Raw genomic sequence first — 24512 nt, forward strand, 5'->3', positions numbered from 1 at the left:
GCAATCCTCTAATAACCTGATTTTATAACCTATGGATATGAATAAAACAAATTAGTCAAAAACTCCTGGCTCCAGGAAAAATGAAGATGTACTCTCAATTTTTAAAAAATGAAGATATACTCTATTTTAAATTGGAGAGGTATATGTTAACAAGTAGTTCCCAATAAGGAGCCTCCAATTTTAAAATAATATTTATCATTTATGATATGTAACATGGAATGTAAGCAGCAACTACCAGGATGGTTTTATAAATAGTCAACAGCCATAAAGGTTTGAATGAATTTTTAAAATGTTGGTATAGAGAGAACATGTCTGAACAGGGGTTATTTATAGAACTGGAGAAACCTCACGGCTACTGGTAGCCATGCTACTTTTGTGCCACCTAGCAGTGAGCTCTGGAACTGCCATAAGCAATACTGGACCATGCGCGCTTACCCAATTTACTAAAACTACTAAGAAATGGATTCAAACTTTTTTATTATTAAAAATAAATTCCTTCAATAATCCTGGTTCTTCTTCCTTGGTTTGTGGATTTCCAAAGTACTGCTCCCTTTTATACTCCTGTAAATTCAAAAAAGATTATTTCAAAAAGCTTATTAAACACTTATTAAAATAATGTGCCAAAGGATTTCACTAAACTAAGCTTAAAAATGGCTTAACACCAAATATAAAACACTCATGCACAGCAAAGTTTTAATACTGAACAATTAAAACAAGAGGCCTATATTTTCTACGTGCCACTAAGACAAAATTGTCCAAATAAGAAATCATCTTAATAATGATCAAGTTCATAATCACGGTTGTTCAACATCTGGACTACTTAAGTTTCTATTACCTTTATACTGTATTCAAAAAATCTCAAATGGCTTTCTGAGAACACAATCTAAGCAGCTTGACCTATTATTGGATTGTCTTCTTTCAAATGGTACTTGCCCTTAGCAACATAAAAACTCTCTATAACTTGAGATTCAATTCCCACTTGTCCATCCAATACCAGAGAACCCTCCCCCCCTTTTACTCTTTATACATTTTTTAAACAGCATTATTATACAGTTCGCACTTTTTCCTTTTGAATGAAATGAACCAGAAAAAAAATTTTCATGATTACCCGATATCATGTATATGTCGTGGAGAAGGGGAGGCAGGGTTGAGAGGGAGAAACAACCAAGTGACCCTGGACAAGTCACAATCCCAAAACAATTGCCTTGCCACACCCAGGGGGAAAAAATAAGCTTTTTAAACAATCCTCATTTTTAAAATGACAATTTATGTTCACAGAAACAAGAGATGGAAGAATAATTTAAAATCAAAGACAATTAGCTACAATATCAAATAAACAGGTATTAAAAGCACTGTCAGGTTCTATGTTACAAAACTGAAACATTAAGTGCCTACTATGTTCTATGAACTGTGCTAAGCACGAAGATATTGCCCCCCCCCCCAAAAAAAAGGACAGTTCAACATTGCCCAAGAAGCTTATAACCTAAAAAAGCAAGACAACAAAACAGTTAATTCTGATCTTTTTACATTAATTATTTGGGATGAATCCTTAAGGCTGAGTATTCAGCAAAGCAGTTTTTTCAGAAAAGTAGGTGATATGCCACAACTTACCTATTTAACTGGTCGGGTGGGTGACCCAGGCTCAGTCTGGATGTGCTCATGTTGTTCTAGAAGACTTCAAATGAAAATGGCAATGTTAATCACTAAAGCAGAAACAAATCCTTATAAAAATATAAAGTACTGCTTAAAAATTTTCTACACCCGAGATCCACTTAAAAAGAATGCAATCCTCCAATAATTTATTTTACAATCTAAACACATCCTATGGATGGATATGAATAAAAACAAAACAGTCAAAAGAAACTCCTGATAGGAAAAATGAAGGACTTGCTCCATATTTGAAAAATTTATAAAGTCATTACTTTTTTTTACTTTCAAGATCTTGAATAGCAAAGGACTTAGCTTTTTTCTAATACCTAATAACTGAGCTAAGTTTTTAATGATTGGTATGATTCCAGATTTAAATTCTCAATTTAATTATCTCATAACCAATAAACTTAAGACTTAAATTCCACAGTTGAAAGAACAGGTAAAAACTTACCTCAATGGATTGAGCACTCTTTTCAGCCTACACCAATCACTCTTACCTAAAGAATAATAAACAAAGTTATTACAAAAGCCAAAGATCCCAAAAATGCTAGTAATTTCACAATTTTAAAAGGTAAAAATTCCAGAGGTAAAGATTGGTAAATTGGGGGCAAATTATGGCATATGAAAATAGTAGGAGAAAGAAGCTCATGGGGGCAGATAGTCTAGTTTACATAATTCTTGTAAAGATGATGTCAAAGAGTAGGCAACTGAATTAAGAGTGAAGAACATTTCCTTTTAAATACAAAAATCCTAAACTGCTACTTTCACCAGTCTGAGCACAGTAAAAGTTTTATTGCAACCCAAAATATACTATCCCTTATGTGAAGGTATGTGACAACTTTTACCCTAACATCATCAAGCCCTATTCTTTACTGTAAAGAAAGCACCTTTCCTGTATTATCTTCCACCAATCAGGCAGACTGACCAATCTCAGCAGAACCCATTCAAGAATGCCCTCCCCATTTCAAGTCTGATACTGCAGCTGCTGTCCCTTCATTCTGTAGAGCTCCCTTTTCCCCCTCCCAAGTCCTCACCAGGCTTTTAAATTAGGGCAGACTAACAATGCCACACCAAGGGAACCTGAGTAATACATGGCCTTCCTCATCAGAGAGAGAGGATATCACCTTCACAATGCAGGCCCACAGTGCACAAGAACAAGATCAGCCTTAATTCAATTTCCAATTCCAAGCTTTTCTTCCTCCCTAATTCCCTGTTGCACATGTACCATCCATAAGGGATACTATATCTTTTTGCATCCAACCCCCTTCTCCAGATTGTCCTATTCTGATCCAGCCCTTTTCACCCAAGGAAAACCCAACTTTGTCAGCACTGGTGTTTTAAAGCAACATTTTATACATGATGGGTTTTACAGATGACTGTGGAGTTTCCACAGTTAAGTCTTTTAGTTGCCAATCATTATCTAGCAGCAATGACAGATAAATAGGAGTAGTGAATCCTCCAAATTCTTTCCCTAGTAAGCAGCCATTTGACAACTGCACTAGCTGACAGCACTGACATATCAGCTAAAGGCAAAACCAAATAAGGTCCAGAACAAACAGCATGGCTCTCCAAAAAACGTCACATAACGTTGTAGGGAAATGCAATGTAACGCAGGTCTTGCAAATCATGTCACTGCAGCTAACAATGATTAACAATAGGAGACATGCAAACCCCCCCCTCCATCCCCAATTAAAGCTAGAGTCCAAAAAAAAAACGAAGTCACACGCATCTGTTTAAGTATTGGGGAAACTGCAACCATCATCCATACTTTGTATGTAGCTTTACAGTATTCTCAGTAAAAGCACCCGTTGTATTTCATCTTTCAAACAGCACCATTATCTTGTTTCCAAGGGCCTAACAAGTACTCAAATACATTCTGGCATCACACCTCTGAGCTTCAGATTGTTTAAATTTTAAAAGCACCAGTTCAGTTTTGAATGGTAATGTAAAATCATGAAATACAATGCAAACACCTTGGTATTTCCATTATTACTGAAACCCACTTATTCCCAACTTTTGACTTAAGGTGTCTAGAAACGGTTTTTGGTTTGTTGGTTTTTGTTTTGTTTTTTTGTTTTGTTTTGGGAAGGGGGGGAACCTACTGCACTAAGATTCACATTTGATACCTAAAGCAAATGGAAACCCACTTACGTCACAGGTTGTTTGTTCTGTTAAGAGTAAAAACCCAATCAAGCTTCAAGGATGAACAAAGCAAAATGATAAAACCCTTCATGATATTCCTAAAGTCCAAAATGTTATGTCAAGAATGTGCCCTTAGAGCATACTGACTTAAAAAATAAATCCTAAACTTAAAAACTCAAGCACTTGTAACACAGTAGCAAATATGGCCACTGATTTAACATTTTTATGCACAGAACACCCCAGTGTTAGAAGCCAGATTTCGTGACACTGATGTCACTTGCTGAGCAACAGAAATACAAGCTACATCATGTTATTACTACAGTGAGCTAAACTATTCATTAAGAGACATCAAAAGTACAGAAACTACTTGCTTGAATGGATTAGAAAGCAAAGTACAAATCTGTCTCCAGTTTGGAAACTGTTTGCTAATGAGCAAGCTATTCCCTGGGAAATACAACTGAATAATGTTCAAGTCAAGCAAAGTCTATACCAGCATTCATGCTAAGTTGACACAACTTTGCAGTTACAAAGCAGAAATCATTATTTACACCTGAAACCTGTTTCTTATGCATTAGTCAAGAACCAGTTCAGGGACTTAAGTTAAAAGTTCAATCAAGTTCTAAACACAACAGTAGGTACAAGCTTAAAGTCCATCCTTCCTAAACAATAAAGTGCTTTGGAAGACTTGCATTTTCTGGCAATTTGAGTTTAGAACCATCACATTCCTGAAGCTAATCAGAGCCAAGTTCACAAGACTATTCTGAAGATCATATTCACTCTACATCACGACGAGCTTTTTAACTGTGAAACCACAATTCCCAGATTTTGTTCAACTGTTGGCAATTACTGGGAAGTCATGATTCCCAGATTTTGTTCAACTGTCATACCAATGTCCTCCCCACCCAACACCTCAGGGTTTAAAAGTATAGACAGGTTTGGATAAGCCACAAAACTAAAGAACTATTCACATTGTAAGATTCCCATTTGAACCCATGATTAAACAGAGTTCCCAAGGAGTCCCCCCCACCTTTTTTTTTTTTTTAAATGCACAATACAATAAACTGTAATTTGGATCTTAGTTCACTTATCCTAGAGAAATTACTAAACCAAGATGGTATAATGAAAAGCCTACCCATGCTGACCTAGTCAGGTCAGTTTGTTGCTACAGAAGACTACAACATGCTACAAAAGTCTGTTTCAAGATTTTAAGATCACCCAACTGTACCTAAGTATGGTTTTTTGGTTATGTATCCCCTCTTCCCCAGAGCTGCAGTTTTCAATTTTATCTTCAGAGTTATGCAAGGAAACCAAAGAAAGCCACACAACTGAGTCAGATACCAAGGTATCAGGTTTGCAGTTTTTATCTCAGAATTGCAAAGAGCACTGAATTCTGCTTACATTACAGCTCTAACCCGAAACCCACGCAGTTTTGATGCAAGCTAACTTCAACATACAAGTGTTGGGTGCTGCACTGTAATTTCATTATCAGAAGTGTGATGTCAGAATGCCCACAGAATAAAAGTACATAGCAAGTCACCAAGTTAGATTATATTGCTTGTTACCTACCTGTATGCAGTCGGCAATGAGAATCTTGGAGCAAGCAGGAATACTACATCCGGGTCCTAATGTCCATTGCCATTTGCGGTACTACGTTCCTCACAGTTACGCACTGCAGAAATGCTGGCTAAATGCAGTTATGTAGCAGGCCACTACTTGCACAATTGCAGTCCAAGAATACCAGAAAAACTTTCTGCCACAATAAAGTGGCTGCCAAGGAGAAGCCAAGTAATCTAGATTTTAATCTACCATAAAATGCCACATAAAGTCTCACAGATGTAATGTTACAATTTCTCATAAATTGTAATCTGTTTATGTTAAATGGTATAATGCATCTATGCAGCTGTGGGATTATGTTCCTACAAGTTTAAAAAGGATGCTTAATGTACTAAGCAAAGAGGATTACAATTTCACGGGACAGTGTGTGCAAACACATTAAGCTTATTCACTACCTAATTGCTAAATCTACCCAGAGTTGGGGGTACTACAGAATGCAGTTTAAGATTAGGAGGATTGAAGTATACTTAAAAATATGCTGCATAGAAAGTACCAGTGGTCCTCTTAAAGCCCAATCCAAATCAAAATTATGAGTAAGGGAGAAAAGTGAAAAGGGAATGAAAGAGTTGGGAGGGAGGAGGGTGTGTGTGAAAAAGGTGTGGTTTTTTAAAAGTAGAAAAATGGCTAACAAAATGACTATTAATATCTTAGAAACTGCCAAAACCCAATAATTATGGACTAGGCTAATCACCACCCTTCTCCCAACCCATGTGGATCAAATTTTTAGAAAACTTCCTTTTAAAATTATTTAAATTCAAATTAAGTTATGACTACCTTACACCTGTTTAGCACAAGGATCTCAAAACTTTTTGAAAGTCAATTTGAGCAGTTACAACACTTGGTAACACTGCTATTAACATGATAAATCAAATGTCAGTTGAACTGAATAGTTTTGCTAAACTTTGTTTAGCAATTTTACTGCCCCAAATAAGGGTATCAAAAGCCACAACTTTCAGGCTATCCATTAGCATTCTTTACCACTCTTCAAAGGTACAGTACTACTTAAAGCTTATTTTAGGGTCTGTGCCAGCATCTCTTTTATAAAGAAAGGCATGTAATCTGAAAAATAAACTGAAACATTAATTTTACAGGCAGACTTCCCAATTCCCCCGCCATCCCCCCCACCCCCACACAATCAAGTTCACCCTCTATGGGTGTCCCATGAACACCCTTTGAATAGTTTTTTTTGGTTATTAAGTTGGGTCCTTACTACAGTTCAAGTTATAATGGGACTGCTTTCAAGCCAAGAGTCATGGAGACAAAAGAACTCGTGTATCACTGACATGGCTAAACTTAAATATAATAATATGCAGAAAAAGTCAACTGTCCTCTTCCTCTTGGTGAATAGAAACAATAAGCTTTAATATTAGCCAAAATCAAAGAGTCTACCTCAATTAAACACATTGCATATACTCAGTAACAACTAGTATTTTAATGACAAGACTTGCTTTGCTAGTCGTTACATTTGGGGACTCCCTACTCACCATTACCCAAATGCCCAATTATTTTAAGTTCTGCTTTTATACATAGGCTAACTACAGAACTAAGCTTTAGCCTTTTGACAAAGGTTTGGCTTAGAATTTCACATTTGCCAATTAGTACACCGAGGAGGGGAAAGGGGAAGGAGGAAGAGGGAGAATACCATAGTAACAGCTACATTAATGTACAAGTTTTGAAATGCATAACTAAAAACAGAGCCAAACCAGGATGGTCACACTTCTGCGGAATGTATTTAACACTGGGAAATCAGGCTCCCAGCACTCACAGGCAACCAACTACATTAATATTACTCATGAGATAATCTAGAGTGAAGGATTCAATGAAGTTGACAAGTAACTGGCAACACCATCGAAACACTTCAAAAGCTTTAAAAGGGAGCAATATTTGTACTGTGTAGCATGAGCTATGCCCTCCAGATTTAGTGCTACTTTATAATGATACGCCAAATAGTAACTATAGGGATATCTGCCAGATCTACAATTCAATACACTTGGAATTTACAGCCCTAAATGTAATCACCACTAGCTCTCAGAAAGGAGAACTGCTAGGTTATTGAAGCTTCTAGATTTAAATATTCCTATTCTATATTTTGCCCAACAGAAGTAGCACAAGGAGCTGTAAGTTACAGAGTACAAATTTGTATGGTTCTCCCTACTTTAGGTCATTCAACTACCTTGCAGCTTTCTCTGGTAGGTTAACTATTTCAGGCAGAACACACATTCCCTGTTTACAGAGCCACTTAAAAGTAATGCATGAAGCCTTCACATTTAACAATCTTTAATTTGGAAGAGAAGTCAATACAAGCCATTCTTTAGGGTTTGGTCTTGGGGTAAAAGAAGGGTGAAATGACCTATTTTTTTCCCAACTTTAAAAACTACCAAGCACAGAATAAAAGTCATAGATAGGGCTATTTAAAAAAAAAAAAAAAAAAAAAACCAACTCAGCCAAGCCCGCCCTCCTCCCCCCATCAACAGTTCTAAAACCCATTCCATAATCTTGATACATATTCCTGCAGAATAGTTAACAGTTCTGCTTCAACTTACATCACCATCTCCAAAATACTCAAGATAGCTTATCCTCATTGCTGTAGAATGTATAATGCACAGCAAGCAAATAATTACTATTCTTTCAGTAGCTGTTACTTCTTTAAAACTAGAACCATTTGTGGAAAGAACTGCTTCTAAATATACCTTCCCACAAATGAAAAGTACCTTTCAAAGGCCAAAGAGTCTTAAGCTTGTGAGGTGTATTCCCTGACCTAATATGATGGAAGCATGAATGGCAAAATTAAAGATCAAATTTATAGCTAGTTTTTTCTATTTATTTGAAGCACAGTAAAAAAAATTGGTACACTTTGGGAATTCAGTGGCACAAGGTACACTGCCATAACTTTAGGGACGTTATACATCAAAAAAAAGCTAGATTTTCTCCCTTTTTTGAAACACTGCATTACATAATTTTACTCGCCCAAACAGACCATTTACAAATATTAGGTCAATAAATTTCTAACATCCATAAAAATGTAGCTTTCTTACTAAAATGCAAGAATTAAAAAGATCGGTGTCTAAACAAGAAAAGACAAAAAACAAACTGGAATGAAAGCCTAGATATCACATCTAAAATCGGGGCTTTTTGTTTGGGCCTTCATACTCTTCTCTCCCTCTACCATATCCTGCTGGAGTTCCAGGTCCCATTCCTCTAGGGCCCTGCCCACCCACAGGCCCAGCTCCTCCCTGCCCAAAGCGCTCAGTACGCTATTGGAACAGTATTAACAGTTCATTATATGTAGTTGATGTCCATGTGTGTTAAGTAAATATTTTTAGAAGGTTCCGTAGTCAACGTTCGTCGATACAATCACCATTGAGTCGATCCACAGGTACCGGGAACATAGAAAGGAAAAAAGGGTAATTTGAAAATTAGTTTATGGTAATACATGCCTTGAGGTATGTTCCCACTTGATCCATTCTCATACACCTGTGTTTCAAAGAACAGATCTTCCCTGTAGTGCTAAAAAATTTAAGCATTAGTGCAGATGTGAATACCCATTCCAAAATGAGTTCTAGAATTTTCACACCTCTTTAACCCAGAGAAAGGCTTGCATACTCAAGGTCTGAGCAGAGAAATTTAGTTGACTCCAGTCAATTTCCAAGAAAGCCTAACCAGAAAGATTGAATTCACTCAGTATGAGTTGACATGAAAGGCCTACTCACCAGTTAGTGGCATGTGCTGCATTAGAGACCTTGTGCTTTTCGAGATGGGCTTAAGACAGATCTGCTGACTAAGCTGCAGATGTCTTAAAAGGTTGAAAGTTTTAATACAGTGCTACTGGACTACAAAAAGAAAAAGCAAAGAGACTAATGGATTTAATGATTTAACCTAACCAGCACAGTAGTAACTTAATAAAAACTTGTTGCCATATTCTCACTTAAGAGCCATAGCTACATAGCCAGATACAATTTCACAGTACCATCTGACTGTTTAACTAAAGTAAAGACACAGGAGTGATGTGCATCCATTAAACAACCCAACATTTCCCCAGGTCTTGTGCAAGTCCACTTTAAGACTTCACTGTGATTTCAAGGCTTTATTGGCATCTCCCACAGTTTTACCAACAAGCCCAATTTGACTGCAATAAAGCAGTGATTTCAAGACTATATCTAGTATCAGGTAAAAAGGGTAGTGACTGAACAAAGCAGTAACCCCTTCTATAATTATAGGAGCACAGAAACCTAACTTGTTGCATTTCTAATAAAATTGGATGTCAATTACTATCCCACCAAAATAAAGTAGAATCAGTATTTACTGTTTCTACAACTAATACCAACAACTAAGAAAAGAATCTTTCAAAATACTAGAGAGATATTGAAAAGACTGGCTTCAATCCTTCCAAGTAATGGATTGTCAAAATCAGCAAGGTTTTCTGGCTTTTTGCAATTTTTAATTACAGCTAAGAACCCAGAAGCTGCCATTAAGTGACATGTGTTACCAAGGACTGCATTATCAAATTTTAGCACCTTTATCAGCACTTTAGTGAACAGTATGAAGGTGCACTGGCTTTACTAAACCACTCAAAGCATGACATTTCCTTTTTATTCTTAAAAAAATTAAAAAAAAAAAAAAGCCCATAAAACAAATTTTATCAAAGGCCATAATGCTAAACTGACCTCCAAGTCATCTGTTTCATTTTAATATAAAGAGATGATTTCTGGGTAAGCCACAGCAGCTCACCATAGCCCAAGTACTATGAAAAGTGATCCAAAGATGCCCTGAAAAATTTTTTAAACTCACCCTCTAAACCCTTCGAAATGCCACGTGCACTTATAAGGATGGTGAAAGCCTAATGCAACCACTCAAACCAGTTCAAATTATTATTCCCAGGCATTTTTGTAAGCTATCAGTAGTAAAACTATATTGCGATAGCATCAAGAGGGCTCAGATCAAGAGCACACAATTAGTATGCTAAGTAAGTAATCTAGACTTTAAATGTACCCTTGAACAAAATGGAGATGTAGTAAGTTGAATTAAGAGGCTGTAACCACAGACAGACCCAACAAGTGGGAAACGACGAGTCAGAACACAATCAGAATTTCCTTGTCATATGATAGAAGACACAGCAAATAAAGAGGCCAGAGTCCTATCACTAAAACATGCCTAATGCTACAAACTATGATTCTAATACATATGGCAAATACCAGCTTAAAAAAAGATACTTTGCCATGTGATTACTCCCACTTAAGATAACAGAGTAATCTGGTGTGCTCACTAACACTAGGAATTTGGGGTTGCCATGCACTAAATCAAAAGTGCATCAGCAACAGAATGCAGAACTTCAAACCTATTTAAATGCCAAAGAAAACTGCAAATATTCCAGAAAGCATAGTTCCGATTCCCTTATTGGCAACCTTGTCTTCAGCTAAGTTACAACACAGCTGAAAAAGCTTTCTACATATATATGTATCGCCACACTAATCTTCCATAGCACTATTTACAAAGACTAGGGGAACTAAGAAAGTTCAAAGTCATCTGCTTTTTAAAAAATTAAAATTAAGTAAGAAAAGGTGAAAATGAGAAATTCCCTCATTAAGTCCTTACAAGATACATTACCATGTCACTTCCCATCATGGAACCACTCAGGGCTGTTGGTGGAACTCCAGGGCTGGCCTCATAACCTATGCCACCACCACCTAAAGGTGGAAATTTCTGGCTTCCTGAGCCATAGGGATCTAAGAAACAGAAACACTGGTTATAATTATTCTCAATTATTCAATCAACTAATGTTCTTGAACAAACACACATTTTCAACTTTTACCTCCCATGTTCATTGTTCCTGCACCCATTCTTATCTCTCTCTCGCGCTGTAAAAAGAAAATAATGCTTTTATTAACTAACAAGCCTCTACTTTCCAAACATCTGGAATAAGACAAAATTTTCAAATTCTAATATGAAAGAATGATATACTATTGTTGGGATAAAGCAAGAGTTATAAAAATGTAGTTACAGATGAAGTCAACATGTATTAAAACTTTTATTTCCAGGTCTACTTAATGTAGACACCCTTTCCTTTATTCCCCCCTCACATTTTAGTTACCTTTTGGCAATTCATTGGGATAAGGAACAGAAGTCCATTTTGTCTACTGAAAATTTAAGCCAAAATTGCTAATAAAATATTAGGTTAGGCAAGAGCCTGACAAAAAACTAATATTCAGGAGTATGCCAATTTTTAAACAATCTCCACTTACAGGATCCATGTATCCCATCCGACTGTAACTTTCTTCTCTTTGGCGTCTCATTTGCTCTTCCATCTCACGCTGCCGAATCATCATTTCCTCTTCTCTTCTACGCCGCTCTTCCTCTTGCCTAGAAAAATGCAGTTATGAATAGCAAGAGATAATTATATAAAACAATTAAATGTAATGATGGCCGTTTCTTCATGAGGAGAAAAGGGAAAAGATTTCAGAAGTAAACCTAAGGCTAAACTCTGCCATTCTACTGGTGGCACAAACACAGACAAGGGATTCAAACCTCTCTATGCCTCAGCTGTGAAATCTAATTTTTTCCAATTTACAATCGTTTAAACAAGCATACAGAAGTTAGAACTACAGATAAATCCTACCTTAACTGTATTTCTTTGCGTTTCTGCATTTCTTGATTGTGAAGTTCCTCCATCCTTCTCAATTCTTCTTGACGCCTCATTAGATCTGGATATTTTCACAAGTTAAATTTTTTCCCATTAATGCAGACAATACGTAAATAATAATTATATATCTAAGTAATTAATATAATACCATCTCAAATTTGATTCTAGATGAGGATGCTTACCCTGGCGTAAAAGATTTGCCTGATGTTCATGATATGCATCTTCCATTTCACTTTCCAGTTTGTCTTTTGCATCTTTCATGTTTTTCTCAACTTGTTCCCTCTGCTGCTTTTCCATCTCATCCAAAGACTTCCATCTCTGGGAATACTCAAACTCAAAGGTGCCATGCTGAGCAAAACGTGGAGGATTCTCTCTCTCCCTGAAAATTGTACAAGTCTGTCAAGTTACTTGGTACATGAAATGTGCAATTTGGAAAAATCTATCAGAGCTTGTATCCAAGATTATCATTCAAGGAACAAAAAGTTGAGATTTATATCAAGCAGGCAACATTTAAAAAATACCAACACTTATTTTATTTTACCTTCCTCAATTTTATATGAGCATGTGTCAATCTAAAAATGTGCCATTATATGGCAATAAAATATCTGCAACACCAAAGTGTGTGCATCATACACAAATGGAGTCATTGATAGAGAAAAGCAACCACCTCAGGAAGAGGATAAGAATCAAAGAGGTACTGGAAATAAATAAGGTTTGTGCTAGGAATAACAACAGGAAATAAGTTTTTCACCAAGTATTAGATGCAAGGACATCTTACATCAGGATCAGGGGTAAAATAAATAGCTCAATTGGAGTAAAGGAGGTGTCCAAAGGGGAAATAGTACTAATCTGAGGCTTTGTATTAAAGGAGGATCATTGTGGACCAAACACAGTTCTACTAGAAACAAGGAATGGTATCCAAAGGGTATAAATTTTCACCCTTTTTTTGCCCTTGAGGACTAGTTTTGACAACCTGTCAAAAGTAAAAACCTATCCTACTTTTGGACCAATTAGTTTTGTTCCCTGCCTTCTTTACACTTTTTTTGGTCTTTTATCTCTGGGACCAAGTAGAACTGAGAAATGACACAAAGATCTCTTAGCTAATATTCATATTAGGTTCATGATCACTGATACATTCCAACTTCTCCAACATAATACAGTATTTCAGCTATGATCTACACTATCCTCCTCTAATAATGCAGCCTAAGACTACAGCATCTTCTTTTTTGCTATCATACTAATTCATACTATTCATACTATTCATAGAATCCTCAAGTTTTCCTATGTTTTATTTTAAACCTATTCTAAGCCTGAGAACAACCTGTAAACTAGTCAGAATTTTGCACGGTGAAAATGGCAATGCATAAGACTAAGACTAAATTTAAATTAGGTTAAATGGCCAGACTCCCAAGAATAGGTATATCAAGAGTTCCAACTTGGCCAATCCTCCAGTGAACCTATTTTGCTGCCCTGGGCTATTTAATCTTACCCATCATGTTGAAATTAAATTTTTATCCATGATTCGAATAAAGATACAAATTTGTACTAGACACTAGAGAATAGCCAATGAAATGCAAGACAGGATCCAAAGATAAAGTGTGACTTACTGGGTTGAATCTAAAAAGATCAAATTAGATAAGGACATTAATTACCATAAGTTTTTAAAATCCCAAATTTTAAAAATTCCACAAGTACCACAATGGGGAGAAACAGGTTATTTGAAAAACATGTGGAAATTTAAATCAAGATTGCAGAATTATGAAATGTATAATATAGAGGCAAAAAAGCTAAGGTGACCTTAAGCTACATAGATTCCAGAAATGAGATAAGAAATCTTTCTGTACCCTGGTTTTGTCAGATCTCATCTGGAGTTTTTGCTTCAGTTTTGGTCACAAATATTTGAGGACACTGATAAACTGAAAAGTCCAAAGAACAATCAGGACAGTGAAGTTTAAAACCAGAAGTTAACATAAAAACTTACCCTGGAGAAAACATCAGGGAGATATAAGTAATTTTATGTATTTGAATGGCTGCCAAATTAAAGAATGAACATCTTGTTTGGCCCAAGTCAGAAAAAGGACCATTGGATAGAAAGAAACAAATGCAGACTTTTAAGAGAAAACTTCAATTATCACTGTGGAAAAGTAAAAGACTATGTCAAGGCTTTCAGTTCTCTCTCCTTGGAAATGGTCAAGCCCAAAGCTAGATTATACTGTTGGTCAAAGTAGGTCTTAGTAAATTCCTTTTCACATATGGTAAGACTAGATGGCTATTCTTGTCTTGTAGCAATTATACTGTAGTTGTCAATTCAAGAGCAAAACTTTTTTTTTTCTTTGCGGCCCCAATATTCAGCATAGTTGTTGACAGTAGGAAAACTCTACTATTTGAACCTGAATAGTGACTAAACAGCTATAGGTTCCTTTCCAATCTTCAACTTCTGTGGTTTCCTTTTAGATATGGAAAAGGGGGAGGGGAATTGTTAGATGACTCCTTCCAACTCTCTTTTCTATTTGATTATTGTTTTTTGGAGGGTTTGCTTCAATCATCAGAACAAGACCTCCAGAAAGTTAATCCAGTGGGTCTGGATCCAACTAATTTTTTTTAATAATTGCCACTAAGAGTTTTGACTCCATTTCCTACCCACCCATTTTTAAATAAGAAAAATAAGATGTTCCTCCACTAGAATAACATTTCAGTGCTTCTATGATGTAGAAAGTCTCTAAGTTATTGGAAAGCTATTTAGGGACTCAAACATTTAAGCAGTTGGGAGGAAATTGCTAATAGTAGGCACTAAAGAGTGGAGTTTTTTTTTTTTCCCTTAGAACTAAAACCCATGAAACTAAACTGTCCTTTAAGGCAAAGATTTATTCTGAAGGAAAACCATAGTCCTTTTGAAACATTCAAGTATAAAAGAGTTCTTACTTTTGATACATTGGATTCTTCTGAGCAAGCTTTTCAGGAAGACCATCTTCATCATCTAATTGCTCAAGAGGTTCCACAATGACTGGTCGAGGAGTTCTAAGAAAAAAGAAAATAGCATTTGAGTTTGGTCTTCAGATTAAAAAACCCTACTCTAGAGACAACAATCTCAAAGAAACAGGGACCACTACTAAACCATATAAAACATTCCCTGTAAAACACATACTGATTAGAAAATGTTAATATTTATCAATGTTTTATTTATTTTGCTAAAGATGACCAAATTACATTTTAATTTGGGTCAAACTTATGAACCAGTTTGACATCGCCATGCTACACCACATCCATATACTAAATTTAAGAGAACTTAAAAATTTGAAGTATCTTACGTTGTCAACAAAAATACTCCTTCACTGCATCTTTCAAATGCTTTTCTTGCAGCTGGCTTGGAAGCAAATTCAACAATGCCTTTTCCTGTAGATCTTCCTCGATCATCAACAATTACCACAGCCCTTTCAATAGGTCCAAATTGGCTGAATGCTTCTTCCAATAATTCATTGGAAACATAGGGTGAGAGATTTCGTACAGAGAGGGCAGCAGCATGTGTGGCAAAACGAACACGAAGTTGTCGCCCTCTCATGGGTGTATCATCAAGTTCTGCTTTGGCAATTTCTGCCAAAGCTCTCGATTCCTGAAAATATCAAATATTCAAATCTGAGTTAATTTTAGAATTGACTTGATGAATTGGGGACAAATTATATCATTTCTTTTACTTTTTCAAAGATAAAGGTGATAAAGGGAAGACCCTAGTTGGAACCTTGAGACCAAGATTTTGCGAAGATTTCACTTTTTCAGTTGTGTACTAGTTTTAAAGAGTCTGGTTCAGAAGATTTTTATTTTGGCCCTTGAAACTTCATGAAATTTAAATAACTATATGGTTTACTAGTTTGCAAATTCTATCATACTATATATATATATATATATATATAACTGCCCATTATTTGTTATGCACCTATGTACCAAATAGTGTATAAACAAGCACCATAAACTACTATCTAATCCCAATGGTTCATCTGATAAGGTATTGAACTATATAAAGTTTTATATAAATCACCAAAATGGATTTGCTCATGGTCATACAGTATTTGAATCTAAATTATTCCTGATTATACTCTTCCCATTAAAAAATTTGGGAAAACACTTTGCAAACCTAAAAGTGGTAAATTTAAGTTATTATTAGAACACATTGCTACAGAGATCATTACATAATGCAGAAAAGGTGGGTGTCTGGAAAAAGAGTACTTTCCCCAAAACTTCAACATACAGTGCCTAAGTATTTGTATATTATTATTACTATAAAACTAGTTTTATGATTGAAAAATATGAAATTCAAGGAGTATTACTTTTACTTTGCTTGTGGTCAAAGAGCTAAAGAGACAGAATCTGGCCATTAGTGCTATGGAACAGAGTACACTGCCTCTAGTGGACCAGACTAAAACAATCATATTACAGTTCAGGTTTAGGATGTTTGCACCAGGTATACCAATTGTCTGGGGTACTAATGTGTGTATTTTAAAGCAATATTATAATTACTTAGCATCATCAATTTCTGCTGGCTTAATGTTTTATCAAAGGTAGTGTATGAGCCATAGACCATTTATTCAAGACTTAGAAATTTGCATATATAAATCTTGGCTGTCCTTGGTTATTCACTAAAACAACCCCAGTCAAGGTACCATTCAAGATGATAAAAATCACAATAAAGGCATGATTAAATATCACTTAGCTACAACCTAAACTATAAAATGACTAAAATGTTAATAGACTCCAGATTCTTAAATAAAAAACCGATTTTTTTTTTTTTGTATTTTGTATTGTGCATATGTATCCTCCACTGACAAGGAGAATAAATACACTCACCAGTTTGATGAATCCAAATCCTTTACCCTTATTGATAAAGACTTCACCAGGTTCTCCATACTTAGCAAATAATCTTTTAAAGTCTTCATCTGTAATATCAGCTGGCAGATTTCCAACAAATAACCTACATCGTTGGGTGTAAGTTTTCTCTCCAGGTCTCCTCAATAGGGACAAATTTGCTTTAAAACCCTAGGAAAAATGAGGAGAGGAGTTTTCAGTTAAGAGAAGCTGAATCCCCAGAAAACGAGTAACTTACAAAGTTTTCCCAGACCTGCCAAAGAAAACTTGAAGACTGAATTAATTCACTCCATATAGCCCTAACAAAACATCCCTCTCCCCATCCTTTCCCAGCCAGGCCCAGACCAGAGGCCGGACGATTTCCCTTTCTGTTCCAGCCCTGAGGGCAGGCAGGAACGGAAGAGGCTGTGACAGGGCTACGCCTGCACTAAAACAAAGGACCCCACCAGATGGACCCTCCTAATCGAAAGGGAAGCCGAGGTCCGGACGCACAGGGAGCCTGTGCCGGGGCCCGGACCCCACCTCCTCGATAATGGCATCAGCCCAGCTTTCCCCAGCCCCTCCTCCTCCCCCAGCGCCATCTTACTCCATTACATCCCAGCCCCCCCCATTTCTCTCCAGTCACGCAGGAACCGCATTAGGATCCGCTACACCCTAAGGTGGAGAAAATGGCGGCGACGCGTCACCGAACCATCGAGCGGTCTTCGTGCCCCCTCCCCGCCCCCGCCACGAGTCGGCTGGCGGGCCGCGCTCACGCATGCGCCGAGTCACCTCGCTGCCGACAAAATGGAGTCCGAGGCCTAGCGGAGGGGGAGGGGGAGGCAAGAGCAGGATCGGCGCCGGCCGCCATTTTAACACGCCGCTCACTCACCTCCGAGTCCGAGATCTTCTCTTCACTGCGGCCAGCGGGTCCGCCGGGCGAGGGACCCTGATGATGGGGAGGCGGCTGCTGCTGCTGCTGGTGGTACGGCGGGTGGTGCTGCCGGCCCCCGCGGGGTTCCCCGCCGCCCCGGTGTGGCGGCTTCGGATGTCCTCCGGGAGGAGTGAGGCCCGGCCCGCCAGGTTTGGGCCCTCCGGGCATCTTGCCTTTGGGCCCGCCAGGGCTCGGACCAGGCTTAGGCCCAGAGGAGCCCGGGGGCGGAGGGGGCGGGCCCCCGCTCGAGCCCGAGGACACGGAGGCCGGGGTCGAAGAGGTCTGCTGAGGCCCCCCGGGAGGGGCCGACGGTCCAGATGAGGCCTGGGAAGTCGCTGAGCCTGGGCCTTGAGGCCCCCCCGAGCCCGGGGGCGGCGCGGACGGCGCGGAAACAGAGGCCGGCGCGGCGGTGCCCACTGTGGGCCCGGGGCTGCTGCCCGGAGGGAGCCCTGGCTTCGGCGGGTCCGGGGACGACGCCTGTTGTTGCTGCGCCGCTGCCGCTGCCGCCGCCGCGGCTGCTGCGGCCGCCGCCGCCTGTTGCGCTTGCTGCTGCGCCAATACCTGCGCCGGAGGCGGCGGGATGGAAGGCTTCGGTCCGGTCTGGACGGGGCCTGGCCCCAGCGGCCCTCGATTCTGGCTCAGGCCCATGCCCGGCGGCGGTGAACGGAAGTCATGGCTTAGGCCTCCGCCTCGCCCGCCGCCGCCACCGCGCCGGTGGAAGCCGCCGCCGCCGCCCCCGCGACTCCGGAACCGGTCCCGGGACATGTCCGTGATCAGCGGGCGGGCGAGGCAAAAGCGGAGAAGTCGCTCAGGGAACGTGGAGGCCACCTTGCTGATCACAAAATGGCGGGGGACACAAGCACCGCGCCGCCTTTGTCCTCCGCTTATATAGGCCGTCAGCTCTGAGCCCGCCCCTTGCGCTCCCAGATGGACAGCGAACTTCACCAATAGGTAGATTGCCGCACAATGACGCGATCCCATCCTCCCTTACTGGTTCGCTACTAAGGGGTGGGACCCGTGCCAGGACCGCTTGTCTGAACCAACCAATAAACAGCAGAGGAAAGGATTTCTTTCTGCTGTGATTTGCTGACGGAATTTGAATGAGCACTCGTGGGCGACTTCTGTGTGTGTAGGTTGGGATGGTTGGAACATCTTGCCTAGAAATGAAGCTGTGAGCGTGTCAGTGCATCGGGAACCAGGTTTGAGCGCTGGAGCGATCTTTAAGCATCTCGTTTTACAAAGAGACGTCTTTGAGGCTCAGAAAAGTGTAAGATTTAAGTTGACGCAGGTCGTTAAGTGGGAGAGGCCCGGTCTCCCGGCTTCCAATGCCATGCTTTACCGGCGACCCAAGCAGATTCCCTTTTCCTAAAGCTGTGAACCCCAGAGGACAAGTTCTCAGGACTTTCTCCGTGCCTTTGAATTTAGTGAACTAAAAGCATTTGTTAAGCACTTGCTGTATGCCCAAATCCGTCTAATCCCTAGATTCAGGCAAATTAAAAAAAAAAAAAAAAAACCTCCCACTCTAACGAATTATCAGAGCCAGAGAGCCGCCGACCCTAATCCCGACCCACCTCTCACCCGTCCCGGTACAAAAGAGGCGATCCCAGCTCATTGCCCTGGAGATCTGCCCGGGGAGGGGGGGGGGGGTGAGGGGGGTGAGAAACAGGGGAGGATGGGGGGTCCAGGGCTTTTCTCCTAGTTTCTAAACTTTAGCAATAGACTGGCACTTCTACTTCCCCGGATTGACGCGTGCTTCTCGGTGGGGGAGGGGACCCTTTAAGCATAACTGGGAGTCGTGAGTGGAAGTCGTCTTCTGATGCTTCCGGACTCGGAGCAAATAAAATAGGGAAGACTTTGCTTGGCATTCAAGGCTCTCAACGATCTGGCTTATACTTCCCTTAATATGTTCTGCATTCTAGTCTAATTAAATTCTCATTTCTGCGACTTGGCTCCTCCATCCCTTGTACTTGCCACTGCACCCATTCCTGACCCCAAGCCATAGTTTTCAATGGTTGCCTCCCTTTGGAAGCATTACCTGCTAGGGATCGCCTAGGGAGGTTGAGCTCACTCAACTTTTTCCTAGAACATTCTCATTCCCTGCCTCCATTAGGAGCTGTGGTCTCCTCAAGGTGGGAGAAACTGCCATTTCCACTTTTGAATCCCACTTGTGAGCACAAGGCCCTGCATATAGCAAGTGTTTAATAAGGGTGTCCCAGAGAAACAGACTTCAGTAAAAGCAAGAACTTCCTAACAAAAATGGACTTTTTGAAGACCCACCCCAAAAGGAGCTTTTCTTTATGTGGGTTATATCTATCCATACTTCCAATGTTAAAAAATTCCCATATTCTTGTAGCTACTCTCCCAGAACTAACTGGGCTAAGCTTGGGTCCAGACCTTCCTAGCTCTTAGCTGATTATTGCCGGTTGGGATAAAGCAGCAGCAGTGTTAACAGTGATGATCCATACTTTTGTATTCAAAGGCTAGTTAAAGGTTGTCCTTCTCATTTACCTTGTTTGATACTTTTTAGCCTCCAAGAACTTTTCAAGGTCACATTTTCCCTTTTATTGCTTTTTTAGTGAGACCTGAAAAAGCAGCCCCAAACAGGAAATAATTCAAGATATGAATTCAGATCCTCCTTCTTATTTGAAAAAGCGAATTTTGATCCCAGCTTCTTAAACCATGCTTCAAGATGGGGTCTCATGGCTTAATATAGGGGTGGTGAAATAATGATTTATTATCAGTAAATATTTGAATTGGATCTATTGTATATGTTATATGCTCTCTATATGTAATATATAGTAAATAATATGCACATATATATAATTGTAAATGCCATATACTATAAGTATAATGTAATATATAGTATATACTATATGCCTAAGATCATTTTTCTCAGGGGAAAGGAGTAGGAAAAGTTTCAGAAATCTTGGTCTAGATCACCTCTCAAGTTCTGTCTCATAGTGCTCAGACACTGTAATTATCTCATCCTAGTTACCCAGTGATTGCTTTCTCTTCTTATAAAAGGCTATTTGGGGAAGATTCCCTTTTATTTTTTTGATTTTTGTGCAGTATAATTTTATGTAAATATAATTTATATAAATAATTATATACATTTATTTATATTTTATATATTTGTATATTATATTTATCCATATATAATTATAATTTATTTAAGTAATTTTATAAGCCATTGCAAATTTTTTGGGGAACCGGTAAGTGTTAAGGGCCAGAACTTGAAACAAGGTGCTAAGTCAGTGGAATTGATAAAGACAATGGTTATTCAGCATGGTACTTAATTGGGTACTTAAGTACTTAGTATTACTAGTTCTACAAGATTCATACCTTTGATAAGAGACCATATAAGCTTAGACAAACTCAGCCAGAATCAGAACTAAGGAAGACAAGAGACCGAGGTGGCAGATCCTCCTGCCTCCCCCCAGAAACCAAAACACATTCAGGAGGACCTCAAGAAGCTGGCAGAGGCAGATTGGGGGCAGGAGCTCAAGCTCTTGGGACCAAGGAGAGAGATAGGCCTCTAAGAAAACTAACCAGGCCCCAGGAAAAGAGACAAGACTTGCAAAGAGACAATAAAGGATTTGGACTTGGCTACCCTTGTAGTGATTACTGAACTGAAACAAAGACTGCTTCCAGAGACCCCAAGAAAACCTCAATGGAGAATATTATATTTTAGAAAAGATACAACAGGCAAGGTATAAAAAGAGAAAGTGTAAATGGTAAGGTATAAAAAGAGAAGTGAGAGAGGCAGAATGAATAACTAAGAGTGCATCCCTTGGCATCCAGAAGACCTGGATTAAAATCATGCTTCTGATACTCAATAGTTGTGTGACCATGGACTAATCATGGCCTCTAAGACTTATCAACTAGATTTTAAATTTCAGAGCAATTGCAATCTGCATGAAAAAACAAAGTCTTCTCAATTCTTAAGCAAAGAGACAAAATAACCCCTTTTCTCTGATTTCTGCACCTCTTCCCTCAGGCTGTCCTATCTCTGTCCATCTCATTGGCAATCTAATGGTTATTTCTATCTGCTGCCTTCATATCCTCATCCACCCACTCCTTAAACAGTCTGGCCACCTTTGTAATAGAGGCTTGGGGATCTCAGTCTTCCACTGAATCTGACCAAACAAACCAACCAAAAAACCCTTCTGAATGGCTAAAATAAATGTCACTGCTCACTCTTATTACTTGGAGTAATGAAGTACTATTTACATTTGCTTTGCTTTAATTAATTTAATTGTGTGGGGTTTTTTTGCTTAATATTGCTTAAATAATAGTAAACATATGTATAGGACTTAATTATGTTGGGTACTGTGCTAAGTGCTTTATAATTGTTATTTCATTTGATACAACAATCCTAGGAGGTATTATTATTATCTACCTTTAACAGATGAGAAAACTGAGGCAGACATAGTTAATGTGACTTGCCCAGGGCCACACAAGCTAGTGGGTATCTGGTATCACATCTGAAATCAGGTCTTGGCACTCTAACTACCTAGCTGTTCTATATAGTTCTTTTTCTTTTTCTCCTATTTCTTTTCCAATTACATGTTAAAGAAAAACCTTTAACGTTTTTTTTAAATGTGTAGTTCCAAATTCTTTTTTTCCCTTTCCCCTCTTTGAGAAGGCAAGCAATTTGATATAGATTATATGTTTATACACAATTCTAACCAGTTTGGTGATCTGATTGCCAAATCCACAACAGAGGTGCTAGATATAGGAAAACTGGTTTGAATCAAGAAATAACAAAGGATAATAAAAACTATAAAAGACTCTTGGAAAAATTTTAGAATTATTATAGTAACAATTTGTTGGCATTTAGAAAGGGAAGCCCTGGTCACTGTCTTCATATATTCATCAAGACTAGAACCCACTATGAAGAAAGCTCTGATTAATAATAATAACAAAGTTTTGCAAAATACTTTGCATAGGTTACCTCATGCAAGGATTACCTGGGGACTTTAGAAGATTGAAAGAGAAAACTTGCTTTCTCTGATTTGAATGCTTAACAGCCTGCTGTGTTGCACATACTTTTAAGTTTAATCTGCATTATTAACATTTTTCCAATTTTCTTAATGAAACAATCAAGCCCTGATGTATAGCAGTTACTGATTTGCAAGATGTAAATTCTCAAGCTGGGGGAAAAAAATTACTTTCCTAGTTATATAAAAATAAACATTTTAAACATTTGTTTTTTTTTTCTTTTTGAGTTCTATATTTTCTCTATCCCTTCTTCTCCTCCCTTATATACCCCATATATAACTCCTTCCCAAAAAAATTTAACAGTTGACACACAGATTACTCCTACCTGCCTCTGCCTTCTTAGCAGAGAGGGGATGGACTTGTGGTAACAAGAACAAGATAACCATTATCAGACACAGAGAGTGAATGAATTTGTTTTGCTTGACCATATTTTTATTTGTTTCAAGGACTTTTAGAAAGGAGAAAGGAGAGAGAGATAAAGGGATGCAAAAAAAAAATAGAAGAAAGGAAAGAATCTCAATGAAAGATTAAAAATATACAAAAGAGAGCAGAAGGAAGTTCAAAAGGGTTACACACAAGTACAGCAGTATTGGTGCTCTCATGTTAAGTTCAAGATATACTTTAAAAAAATAAACTTTGTGCAACAGAAATTGGCGTTTTTTCTGGTTTGTTTGTTGTTATTTTTTTTACAGAGACATCCACATGTCTATGTTTGTTCAGCCTATAATAAAAATAGACATTTTGTCTATTTTTTAAAGTAAGTTCTATCTAGAAACCACTCTTTAAAAAAAAAAATAACTATAGTATATTTGGATGCCAACAAGGCACTGGACAAAGCATCTCTTGGTGAAGGAGATAGGATATACCAAGACTGGATGATAGTACACAATTAGATGGTTTTAGACCTGATTAAACAATGAACCCTGAAGAAGTGTAAGAAAGGAATAGATGTTACTCCAGAAGGCTTTATGGATTTTAGTTCTGCAAACAGAAGGTACTTCAGAGGTTACGTAGTCCAGCCAAATTCCTCAGCAATTAGCTTTCTGCTATGCCATGTTTTTTTATTAATGACATAGGTATAGGTGGCACAAAGCTGAGAAGGATTACTAACACTTCGGATGAAGGAGAAACCAAAATCACCAGTCTTAGACCATGTTAAAAGAAGCACACTATCCAGGATGGGATTAGTGAGGGATCTCCATTGTCCCTTGTCCTGAATAAATGACAAATAGAATTGATTTTTGTTCCCCAGCACTACATTTTAGGGAGGACATTGACAAACTGGGAGCTGGTATTATGGGCCAGGACTTGAAACAAGGTGCTAAGTTTGTTTCACTGGAATTGATAGAGACAGTGCTTATGTACTTAGTACTTATTAGAGTTCACACCTTTCATACTTTTAAGAGAGCATATATAAGCTAGGAGCCTTAACCAGGTTGCACTTCGGGAGATTCACAAATCCAGATTCAGTGGAGGAGATTCACAAATCTAGGAGATTTACAAGTCCAGTAGATCACAAGTCTGGGAGATTTACAAATCAGAAGCCCATAAGCCCACTCTCGGAGGCGAAGTCAGATTCATTCCAACTTCCACCTTTGTGCTGGCTGGAGGCGTTATATCGGAGGGAGCTAGAGGCTGAAGCTGGCAGAGGCAAAGAACTAGCAGCAAGAACTCTCAGATACAAGAAGAGAGCTAGGC

General features: G+C 38.7%; 1 protein-coding gene across 2 annotated transcripts; it reads right to left on the bottom strand.

Annotated features, from left to right (window-relative positions):
• Positions 1 to 460: 460 nt before the first annotated feature.
• Positions 461 to 18809, bottom strand: SFPQ (splicing factor proline and glutamine rich). Of its 2 annotated transcripts, XM_051987651.1 has the most exons (13): positions 17772 to 18809; positions 16883 to 17071; positions 15352 to 15653; positions 14966 to 15061; positions 12226 to 12422; positions 12020 to 12104; positions 11646 to 11763; positions 11216 to 11261; positions 11011 to 11129; positions 5359 to 8660; positions 2102 to 2147; positions 1612 to 1675; positions 461 to 561 (listed from the first exon to the last, which is right to left on the bottom strand). In XM_051987651.1, the coding sequence occupies exons 1-10, from the start codon at positions 18792 to 18794 to the stop codon at positions 8523 to 8525; spliced, it is 2313 nt and encodes a 770-aa protein (XP_051843611.1). In that variant the 5' UTR covers positions 18795 to 18809; the 3' UTR covers positions 461 to 561; positions 1612 to 1675; positions 2102 to 2147; positions 5359 to 8522. The 2 variants fall into 2 exon arrangements, with proteins under 2 accessions (XP_051843611.1, XP_051843612.1); XM_051987652.1 differs by lacking the exon at positions 5359 to 8660.
• Positions 18810 to 24512: the final 5703 nt, after the last annotated feature.

This window comes from Antechinus flavipes, chromosome 3 (assembly GCF_016432865.1).
Source record: "Antechinus flavipes isolate AdamAnt ecotype Samford, QLD, Australia chromosome 3, AdamAnt_v2, whole genome shotgun sequence".
Taxonomy (NCBI): domain Eukaryota; kingdom Metazoa; phylum Chordata; class Mammalia; order Dasyuromorphia; family Dasyuridae; genus Antechinus; species Antechinus flavipes.